Source organism: Urocitellus parryii, chromosome 3 (assembly GCF_045843805.1).
Source record: "Urocitellus parryii isolate mUroPar1 chromosome 3, mUroPar1.hap1, whole genome shotgun sequence".
Taxonomy (NCBI): domain Eukaryota; kingdom Metazoa; phylum Chordata; class Mammalia; order Rodentia; family Sciuridae; genus Urocitellus; species Urocitellus parryii.
In genome coordinates this window covers 74,600,678-74,613,128 of record NC_135533.1, presented here as the reverse complement: position 1 = coordinate 74,613,128, position 12,451 = coordinate 74,600,678, and the positions used below count along the sequence as shown (strand labels likewise).

The window sequence follows — 12,451 nt, the reverse complement described above, 5'->3', positions numbered from 1 at the left end:
GAATTTGGGAGTGACTTTGGTATTCAAGCAAAAAGTTGAATAAAATTGGGCAAAAACATTTAAAAACAACTCATTATAAGAATTTTTGAATATGTCTATTTTCTATTATAAAAATTATTTCTCTTTAGGAAACATGCTCTTTCTCAGAATAGACTTGAAATTTATTCATGTATTCAGAAGCAGTAGTAACGTGTAGAATTAAAGCTGATCTTGCAGTAAGAACAATTTTTGCTTCCAGGATGCATGTCTCTAGTTAGAAATGTAACGTGAGGCCTTTGCCCTGCTCTTCTTAGACCTAAGTGTCAAGAACTATTACAGAATGGTTAGGTCTGACATTACCTCACCTGATAAGACTTGTTGGACTGGTCCAGTTTTCTGTTAGACATATGGTATTGGTTGTTCACTAGCTTCAATGGTTGGCACTGGAGAAATGAAGAATGTCTGTGAGGCTCTGATATGTCAGCATCAGACCACCACAGAGACTCCTGGGGTTAGGGACTCACAAATAAGAAAAAGATAAGAATGCTCAAAGAACTGAACAGGTTAGTCAACGACAGTTCTATACAAGGTACTGGTTACAGCATTCAGTAACTGACAAAACTCTAGGTTCATGTTGGGTCTGTTTTTCAAACCTACTGCAAATTTTCACAGAAAGTTGAAATAAAAAAGTCAACATTACTGAATTTCTACTATGTGAAGCATGCAGCAAATAGCACAGCACAAATATTTAATGTCAGCATCACTAAACTCTTATGAGACAGAAGCTCTTTTTATTCCCATTTTCTGGTGGAAGAAACTGAGTTCTTCAGGATTTAATTAGTTCAACCAAGTCCACACAGCTTGTCAATTGCAAACTTAACCAAGGTGGTTGTAGACCAATGCCAAGACTCCATTTAACATTTACCCTATACTGCCTCTTTACATAAAAGATTGTCTCCAGTTGCCTTCACTTTTAAGTGAAAGGCATTTTTATCACTCATACACCAAAAAAGAAAAGCTAATTATCTCTCTTCTAAACTACATTGAACTTCTTTCTCTCTCTCTCGGTTAGACTTTACTAAGAACATGATATGACTCTCAGGAGAACAGCAAATATTTTAAGAAACTTTTTAATGATAAAATTTATATCATTTAAAGCAAGTTAAAATAATACATTGAAAGCTATTGCTCCTTCACTTCACAAAGGGTTTGTTTCCTTACTGTGGAGATTAAAAATAAAACAAACAAAAAAAGTAGACAATTGATCTCTGTATTCTATGAAAGAGCTTTCCAAATCTAGCGTGCATGTGAATCACAGCAGAATCTTACTAAAATGTAGACCCCATCCAGCAGGTCTGAGTTCTACAATTCTGTTTCTACCAAATTCCTAGATGGTGCCAATGCTGATGTTTGATGAATGAATCTCTAAGTAGCAAGCCTTGGAAATGTACACTCTTGCTGAGGAAAAGTATTCATATTTGAGACAGAATAAGAGAGTTGCTATTTGTATACAGTGAGAGCTGCACTAAGAACTGGATGCTTAAGTCTTGATGAGACACAATATGAGACAGACACAGGCATCTATAAGCCACTGGTGAATCTGTGAGAGGAACATTTACCAGATCTCTACCCTTATATAAACCCTTTCTTTAGTTAGAAATCACCAAGGTTTAGTATCCCACATGCTCTCATATATTGTCAGAAAGGTCAAATCTACAAGTTATAATAATTAAGAGTTCTTAAATGTATAAAAATGTAGTTACTTTTAGTTTTATTCAGTTATTTACAGCTAAATTTTTCACTTATCACCAAGGGGCATCAGAAACAACTTGGAATGGACTTGTGTTAGATAGAGGGTTATGATGATGATGATGATGATGATGTAGTACAAATCATTTATTTTGGTCTTCTTTGGCATCCAAAAGTTTCAAGGCATTGGGTTATGCCAAATAAATGAGAAAATACTCTATTTTAAAACATCGCCATGTATTTTTCATGGCTTCCACCCAGAATGATACAACAAAATTGTGTTCAGTTTTCAAAAATCACAAAAAAGTAATTATTTTAAAGTATGTTTTAACTCCTAAACACATTACTTTTCCTTTATTATCATGAATACAAAGTCCCAGGTTAAGTTTCCATCTAATGTTTGCTTTGTCCTCAAAATTTAATCTATTAAATCCCATGTAGTTCCTTAATTGCTTCATATTCCTTATTGTAATATTTCAAGCAATTTTGAAATAAAGTTTTATAAACACACACTTTAAATTCTTTCAGAGAAAGTGCAAGTATCAGTAAGACCACAAATTCTGAGAGCCAAAACTTGTTTTTCCATTTATACATTTCTATAGTTACTGTGGAACTTATCTCTATAGTCTGTAGCTGATGTCCACACTGTAGGACTATTTTTATTTCTATGACATATTATGAACATTTTATTTCTATGGCACATATGGGATATATAGCAAAATTCCTAAGAGCTAACACTTATTGAGCACCCTTGTGTAGGCATATATTTAACTTCTATACATGTCAAATGTGAGTTATTTAAAGAATGTGGATTCCTGCTATGAGACTCAAAGAGAACTTTTTTTTCTCAGTAAAAACTTCTTTTCTAGTAACAGAATATGAGCTATTTAATACTCAGAAGTCTATAATCTGAAATGGCTTTGAAATTTCAGAGATTTTATTTTAAATATTTGAACATTTATGCAATCTTTTCATGTTTTCAAGTTTAACCCAAATATCCACTTAGCTAGACTTCAGAAAAGGTGTCATTAGGCAAAGATGTTGAGTATACAGGCTGCTAGTAAATTCCTCTTGAGGCATAACTTCATAACTTGCCTTTTTTACTTTGCCCATTTTCTAACCATTTGTTCTATTTTTTAATTTCAAAATTGAAATTGAATTAAACTTCAGAAATATTGACAAGAACATAAGTAACACAGAATTCATAGGACAAATTACAATAAGGAATGTAATTGCATATTAAACTGTGTTAATCAAATCACACATGAAATCTGTACTGAAGAAAAATATATAAATTATATTGAACAATAGCATAGTACATATTTATATTTAATCCTTTTTATTATGTTTTCCTTATTTTAAATAGGTATATTTTATTTTTTTCTAGTTCCACCATTTATTTTACATTTGGACTACATTTTGGGCTACACCTGGATTCTTCCATAAGTTTTCTGTGATATTTAAAGGACCTGGTTGGGGTCCAGGTAAACCAAGACTTGGGCTGAGTGAAGAGATCCCAGAGGTAAATAGAGTTCATAGACTTGGAGATGGTGGAGATTAGTGTCATCTTGTTCGGTTTAGAGCAAGTCTGCATATATGCTATGGTCATGCAAACTCTTAAAATATGTTCCCTTAGTCAGATGCAGCGCGGTGGAGCATAACTTAAAAAGTGGACACCAGCAAAGGGATAATAGAGGGATTTCTTCAACCAGTTGGACATAAGCTCTTTCCAAAGAGTACAGTTTGGTGAGCAGAGCAACAGAAGCTAGTTATCAGATCCAATCAAGCCTGAAGCCAATGACCTATGTGCAGAGCAAAACTTCACAAATTCATGCAGCTCACATGGAGAGTCCTGGATCACTACAGATGGAGGGAGCCTTAGGAATCATTTGGTCTATCCTTGGTTTTGCTCATGAAAATTCAAGGACCCCCAAGTAGGTCTAAAGGCACATGACAATGTCATTGTTGGGTTAGACCATGACTATATTCCTTTGATAGTAAAATAGAAGCATTGAATACAGCAATCACATTTAAAACCAAGAATGAAGTTGTACAGATTTAAACATCCTGAAAACCAAATAAAATTTCAATTTTTATCTGAAATCCCCTTCTAGAAAAGAAAAAGAATTTATTTTCAACCATTTAGGATACATATTATAATTTTTGAATAAATATTATAAATAGAAATACAGGAAAAATAGGGAAAGCAAACTATTGTTGATCTCAGAGATGATACTAAGTATGAAAGTTAACCTATGATATTTCAAGGAAATAAACTCATGTTTCATTTGAAGAGCATTATTTTACAAATATTCCATATAGTTTTGTTTATAGTCACAATTAGTTACATAGCAGGAATCTTGATATAAGTGAAAAAAATCTAGTAAGGAAAGATCTAAAAACCTAGTAAGAAAAGATCCATTTATAATTTTTCTTTCTAGTATATAATTCAAAGTTAATATTTTAAGGTTATGTAGGTGCTGAAGTCTGCATTATAATAATAGAAGTGTGGCATTTCTGGGAAAATCAGTAGTAGAGAAAGTTTCTTCCAATAAAATTATGTTTCTCTTTGAGGAATGATTCCCTACACTACTGAGAATCAACTTCCTTTTTTCCTTTTATGTTTTTCTTTGATAAATATATTCATGGGCATATATTCCCATTTGCAGAAAATCCGACCTATTCTTTTGGGCAATCTTTGTCATTAGCATAGATTGTTGAATCAATTCTTACTTTAGTCTTTAAGGCAGACTAAATTTCAAAACATGAGACCTGTTAGTCTAGCAACTTACAGACATTTTGCTATCCAGACAGATGAATATTCGAGTCTTTTGGAAAAATTTAAAAAGGGGCAAATACTTCCACTTCTTTCTGCATCTCTTTTTAAAAATGTATTGGTTATTTTTACTTATATATGACAGCAGAGTCAATTTTGATATAATTATGTAAGCATGGAATTATATCTTATTTTAGTTAGAACTTTCCACGCATCTCTTAAGTTAGTGTGAATTTCAGTAAGAGGAATAAGTCCTGGAACAAAATAAAATAAAATAAAATATTTTTTCTTTTCTATCTAGGTTACAGGAAAAGAAGTTCTCTTCTCATCATCTGCCTCTCAGTTATTAAAGATATACACAGTTGTACAGTTTGCTGTGATGCTAGCATTTTATGAAGAGACCTTTGCAAATACTGCTGTGAGTAATATCCATTTAAAATTGGGTGTGAATAAGTTTTCTGTCATTCTGTTAGAAAATGAAAATAAGTTATCCATTATGACTTAGCTCTATTCTTCTGATAACTGTCTGCTATAATTTTGGAAACATCTCACATTTAAACAGGTAAATTAATCCTTCTGAGTAGTAAATATGAATGACTTAATTGTATCCAAACTATTGCAAAACATATTAGTCGAATCTTATACTATCAATCTGATAAATAAGAAAATTTTGCCACATGTAAATTTCACAATTGCATTAAATATACTTTCAAAGTTATACTTCTCAGCCAGATAATACCATGAATGGCCTCTAACCTAAATTCCAATAGAGTTCAATTCTGTGAACCCTTCTGAGCTCCACCTTCACTGTTCACAGTACTATTGGCATTCTGGTCTTCTGAACTCCCACCAGAATTGGCCATTAAGCTCCACTTAAAACAATCTAAAGCATTTCTATTATTCTAAGGCTTCTGAACCACAAGGTCAGTTTGTCATGCAACAACCCCACTTCTCAGTACCAATTTCTATTTTAGTGAGCTGTTTTGCTGCTGTGTCTAAAAGATCTGACCAGAACAATTTTAGCAGAGAAAATGTTTATTTGGGGGTCATGGTTTCAGAGGTCTCAGTTCATAAACATGAATTCATTGTCTGTAAGTTGGATTCATTCTTTGGGGCTTAATGTGAGGCTGACCATCATGGCAGAAGAGTGTAGTGGAAAGAAGCTCACATGATGATCAGAAAGCAGAGAGAGAGAGAGAGACTCCAGTCATCAGATACAAACTGTATACAACAATTTTTTCCCTCTGAATCTTCTTGGATTGTTTCAAATGTAAGCTTTGGGGAGACACCCCAAATCCAAGCCATAACAGTTGCTACATAGATATTTCTGGGTTTTTGTTTGTTTGGGGGCCTGTATGTCTGGTTATGTGTGTGTTGTTTTAAAAATTTTATTTATATTTTTGCATTCAACTTTAGTAACCAAATATTTCTCCATTTAGTGACCTCAGTTTTGGACAATAAATATTTTTGCATGTATTCTCTTTCTATATGTAATTAAGGAACTATAAAGAAAAAGTTACAGGGTAACATCTAATAGATTTTTTCCTGATTGTAGCAGAAAACAATGATTTGGATTCTAATTTCCATTTTCTTAAGTGCCATTACAAACTAGAATGCAATGTGACAAGAAATATCTTGAAAATATTATTGCTGAATATATACATGCTTGTTGTTTCCTCTTATATGTGTTTTAACTAATGATAAAACCAGTTACACATTGTGCCTTGCTGGTTTGTCTTTAACTCCCCAAAAAGACAAAATTTGCATGCAAGAATTCCTTTCAGGGGCAAAGCTGTCATAATGGCAGCATGAACCACCTCATTTTTAGGAGTAACATGCAGATATCAAACTACTAAAATGATTAAAGTTTATAGAGCTGTTCCTGGGTATCTACAAAGTAGTGATTCCAGAATCATCCCCTCACTCTGTGGATACCAATATCTGTGGATGCTCAATTCACTTATATAAAATGGCTTGGTACACCCACACTGGAACTCAGGCCAGGGCCAGGGCCCAGGAGTGCCCCTGCCAACCTGTGTGGGAGCCCAGGCTCAAGGTAGACCAAGGTCCACCGCCCCTCATTCCTGGGAGCCCAGGCCTAACCCACTTCCATCTTGGGACACTGTAGCCATTGCCATGGTATTCTCCACTCAGTAACCTCCACATGGGAGGATAGACAGGGCGTAGAAGCAGCTGCATCTCAGAACAGGCATCCCAAAACCAGTTTAAGGCTCACCCTTTCATTTCAATCTCTGATAGCAATTGCATTCATTTTGAGACACTTCCACTGATATCTCCAGTTACTTTTGCTGCCACCACCTATACTTGAAATAGCATCTATCCTGAGACACCAGCAGGGTCTGGAAGCCCAACCCTTAAGGTGAGGTACAGATAATTTTGCATGGATACTAGAATATTATAGGGAAAACACTATAATACCTCAGATCCACACTGCAAGAAAGGAAGACACATAGACAACATAAAAAAATAAGGGAGGAAAGTGCCCCAAACAAACCAGGATACTATAATAACAGAACCCATTGACCATACAGTTGATGAAATGTCAGAGAAGGAGTTCAGAATGTACATAATTAAAATGGATGTGTGAATTAAAGAATGACGTAAATGAGCAGATACAGGCAAAAAATTGATCACTCCAAAAAAGAGACAAGAGAACAAATACAGGCAACATTGATCACACCAACAAACAGATAAGGGAGCAAATAGGTAGCAAAAGATTACTTCAAGAAAGAAGAATTCTTTAAAAAAAGTCAGAAATCCTTCAAATGAAGAAAACAATAAACCAAATTTAAAAACTCAATAGAAAGCATCACTAGATCACTTCGAAGATAGAGTGCCAGATAATGAAGACAGAGTATACAATCTGGAAAATAAAGTTGACCACACAGTGAAGATGATAAGAAACCATGAACAGAACATCCAAGAATTATGGGACAGCATCAAAAGACCAAATCTAAGAGTTATTGGGATGGAGGAAGGCACAGAGATTCAAACCAATGGAATGCAGCACAATCTCTTCAATGAGATAATAACATGAAATTTCCCAAACATGAAGAATAAATTGGAAAATCAAATATAAGAGACTTAAAGGACACCAAATGTACAAAATCACAACATATCTACACCAAGGCACATTATAATGAAAATGCCTAGCATACAGAATAAGGATAGAATCTTAAAGGTCACAAGAGAGAGAAATCAGATATATAGGGGGAGACCAATTCATATCTCAGGAGATTTTTCAACCCAGACCTTCAAAGCCAGGAGATCCTGGAACAACATATAACAATCTCTGAAAGAAAATGGATGCCAACCAAGAATTTTATATCCAGCAAAATTAAGCTTCAGATTTGAGGATGAAATAAAAACCTTCATGATATAAAAAAGTTAAAAGAATTTATGGTGAGAAAGCCTGCACTAGAGAGCATCTTCAGGAAAATATTTCAGGAGGAGGAAATGAAAAACAATAATGAAAATCAACAAAGGGAGGAACTCGCTAATCAAAGGAGAAACCAAATTAAGTTAAAAAAACAAAAATAAATCAAAATTTTGAGGAATACAAATCATATTTCAATAATAACCTTTAATATGAATGGTCTAAACTCATCCAATTAAAAGCCATAGACTGACAGATTAGATTAAGAAAAAAGATCCAAGAATATGCTGCTTTCAAGAGACTCATCTCACAGGAAAAGACATCCACAGTCTGAAAGTGAAAGGATGGGAAAAAGTGTATCACTCACATGGACCTCATAAACAAACAGGGGTTTCAAACCATCCTCAGATAAAGTTGACTTCAAACCAAAACTGGTGAAAAGGAATAAAGAAGGACATTTCATACTGCTTAAAGGATTCATACATCAATAAGACAGAACACCCATAAATATCTATCCCTGAACAATGGGGCATCTATGTATGTCAAACAAACCCTTCTCAAATACAAGAACCAAATAGGTCACAGCACAATAATACTGGGTGACTTTAATACTCCTCTCTCACTATTTGATAGATCTTCCAAAATAAAACCAAACAAAGAAACTATAGAACTCAATAACACAGTCAATAATTTGGATTTAACAGACATATATAGAATATACCATCCATCAATGAGCAAATAGACTTTCTTCTCAGTAGCATATGGATCCTTCTCAAAATAAACCATGTGATGCCACAAAACAAGTCTTAGCAAATACAAAAAAAAAAAACATAGAGATACTACCCTGCATTCTATCTGACCATAATGGAATGAAATTAGAAATCAATGATAAAATTAAAAAGAGAAGCTACTCCAACACCTGGAGATTAAACAATACATTATTGAATGACAAATGGATAATAGAAGATGTCAGGGAGGAGATAAAACATTCTTAGAGGTAAATGAGAACTCTGATACAACTTACCAAAATCTCTGGAAAACTATGAAGACAGTACTAAGAGGAAAGTTCATTGCATGGAGTTCATTCACTAAAAAAAAGAAAAAGTCAACAAATAAATGACCTGACATTATAGCCCAAAGCCCTAGAAAAAAGAAGAATAAACCAACACCAAAAGTAGAAGAAGACAGGAAAGAATTAATATCAGGGCAGAAATCAATGAAATTGAAATTAAAGAAACAATTCAAAAAATTGACAAAACAAAAAGTTGATTCTTTGAAAAAATAAATAAAATTGACAAACTCTTGGCCACTCGAATGAAAAGAAGGAGGGAGAAAACTCAAAAATTACAAAATTTGTGATGAAAAAGGAAATATACTCCAATAATATAGAAATTTGTACTCCAGTAAAATAGAAAACCTCAAAGACACTGACAAATTTCTAGAGGTATATATGATCAACCCAAACTGGGGCAAGAGAACATACATAATTTAAACAGATCAATTTCAAGCAGGGAAATAGAAGATGCTATCAAAAGCCTAACAACCAAGAAAGCCAAGGACCAGAGGATTTCACAGATGAGTTCTATAAGACCCACAAGAAAGATTAATACCAATACTCCTCAAATTATTCCATTATATAGAAAAGGAAGGAACTCTTCCAAACTTATTCTATGAAGCTATTATCATTCTGATACAAAAACCAGACAGAGACACATCAAGGAAAGAAAATTTCAGACCTATATCCCTGGATGAAGATTGATGCAAAATTTCTCAATAAAATTCTGACAAATTGCACACAAAAACATTTAAAAAATAGTGCGCCATGATCAAGTGGGGGTTCATTCCAGGGATGCAAGTTTGGTTTAACATATGGAAATCAATAAATATAACTCATCATGTCAATAGACTTAAAGACAAGAATCATATGATTATATCAATTGATGCAGATAAAGTGTTTGACAAAATACAGCACCCCTTCATGTTCAAAACACTAGAAAAACTAGGGATATTAGAAACATATCTCAACAATGTAAAATCTATCTATGCTAACCCCAAGGCCAACATCATTCTAAATAGTAAAAATTGGAAGCATTTCCTCTAAAAACTGGAACAAGGCAGGGATGCCCTCTTTTACCACTTCTATTCAACATAGTCTGTGAAACTCTAGCCAGAGCAATTAGACAGGTGAAAGAAAATAAAGGAATGTGAATAGGAAAAAAGAAGAACTCAAACTATCATTTATTTGCCAACGACATGATTCTATACTTAGGGGATCAAAAAAATTACACCAGAAACTTTCTGAATTCAGGAAAGTAGCAGGATATAATATCAATACCTATAAACCAAAGGCATTTCTATACATCAGTTGACCATATTTTAAATGTGGAATACTACCACATTTAAAATAGCCCTGATGCTGGTCACGCTGGCACATGCCTGTAATCCCAGCAGCTTGGGAGGCTGAGGCAGGAGGATCACAAGTTGAAAGCCAGCCTCAGCAATGGCGAGGTGCTAGGCAACTCAGGGAGACTCTGTCTCTAAATAAAATACAAAATAGAGCTAGGGATGTGGCCCAGTGGTCGAGTATCCCAAGTTCAATCCCCAGTACCAAAAAATTTAAAAAAAATAAAATAGCCTCAAAAAATCAAATACTTGGGAATCAACTTAATAAAACAGATTAAAGACCTCTATAATGAAAACTACAGAACACTAAAGAAAGAAATTGAAGAAGATCTTAGAAGAGGGGAAAGATCACCCATGTTCTTGGACAGGCAAAACTAATATTGTCAAAATGGTCATCCTCCCCAAAGTACTATACAGATTCAATGCAATTCCAATTAGAATCCCAATGTCATTTCTTATAAAAATAGAAAAAGCAATGATGAAATGCATTTGGAAAAATAAGAGACCCAGAATAGCCAAAGCAAGCCTTAGAGAAGAGCGAAGCAGGAGGCATCACAATACCTGACCTTAAACTATACTACAAAGCTATAGTAACAAAAATGGCATGGTGTTGGCACCAAAATAGACATGTAGACCAATGGTCAAGAATAGAAATCACAGAGACAAACCTATAAAAATACAGTTATCTCATAGTAGACAAAGGCACCAAAAACATACATTGGAGAAAAGATAGCCTCTTGAACCAATGGTGCTGGGAGAACTAGAAATCCATTTGCAGCAAAATGAAGATAAACCCCTATCTCTCACCAGAAACAAAACTCAACTTCAAGTAGATCAAGGACCTAGGAATTAGACCAGAGACACTGAGCCAAATAGAGAAAAAAGTAGGCCCATATATTCATCATGTTGGATTAGGCCCTGATTTCCTTAACAAGACTCCTAAAGTGCACGAAATAAAATCAGGAATTTATATATGGGATGGTCTCAAACTAAAAAGCTTCTTCTCAGCAAAAGAAACAATCAATGATGTAAAGAGAGAGCCTATATTTTGGGAGCAAATTTTTGCCACATGCATGTCAGATAGAGCACTAATCTCCAGGATATAAAGAACTCAAAAAATTTAACATCAAAAAAACAAACAACCCAGGGCTGGGGTTGTGGCTCAGTGGTAAAGCACTTGCCTCGCACATGTCAGGTACTAGGTTCGATCCTCCGCACCACATAAAAATAAATAAACAAAATAAAGATAGTGTGTCCATGTATAACTGAAAAAAAAATTAAAAAACAATCAATAAATGGACTAAGGAGCTGAACAGACACTCCTCAGAATAAGATATACAGTCAATCTACAAATATATAAAAAAATGTTTAACATCTCTAGTAATTAGAGAAATGCAAATAAAAACTACTGTAAATTTTTTCTCACCCCAGTCAGAATGACAGTTATCAAGAATACAGACAACAAAAAATGTTGGGGAGGATGTGGGAGAAAAGGCACACTCATGCATTGCTGGTAGGACTTCAAATTAGTGAAACCAATCTGGAAAGCAGTATGGAGATGTCTTAGAAAACTTGGAATGGAACCACCATTTGATGAAATGATGAAATGATGGAAGGACTTAAAATCAGCATACTATAGTAATGCAGCCACATCAATGTTCATAGAGGCTCAATTCACAATAGCTAACCAGTTGAAGCAATCTAGCTGCCCTTCAATAGATGAATGGATAAAGAAACTATGATATATATGTTGATTGACTGTATATCATATATATATATATATATACACACACACACACACACAATGGAATATTACTCAGCATGAAAAGAGAATAAAATCATGGCATTTGCAGGTAAATGGATGTAGTTGGAAAATATCATGCTAAGTGAAATAAGACAATGCCAAAAAAAAAAAAATACAAAGGCCAAATGTTCTCTCTGATAAGTGGATGCTGATCCAAAACAAGGAGACAGGAGGAGGCATGTCTCCATGGATTGGGCAAAGGGGAAGGAGGGTGGGGAGCAGCATGGGGGCAGGGAAGATGGTGGAAATGAGATGGACGTCATTACCCTAGATTCATGTAAAACTGCACATAGGGTGTGACGCTACATCATGTACAGCCAGAGAAATGAAAAGTTGTGCTGAA

The 12,451-nt window shown here is 34.4% G+C and overlaps 1 protein-coding gene across 2 annotated transcripts in view; it reads left to right on the top strand.

The window, feature by feature from the left end:
- Agmo (alkylglycerol monooxygenase) overlaps window positions 1-12,451 on the top strand; it is a 331,367-nt gene that overhangs the window by 165,007 nt on the left and 153,909 nt on the right. For both annotated transcript variants that reach the window (XM_026408644.2, XM_026408651.2), the window contains exons 9-10: window positions 3,116-3,250; window positions 4,806-4,922. In XM_026408644.2, coding sequence (XP_026264429.1) covers window positions 3,116-3,250; window positions 4,806-4,922 — 252 coding nt within the window. The remainder of the gene's footprint in view (window positions 1-3,115; window positions 3,251-4,805; window positions 4,923-12,451) is intronic.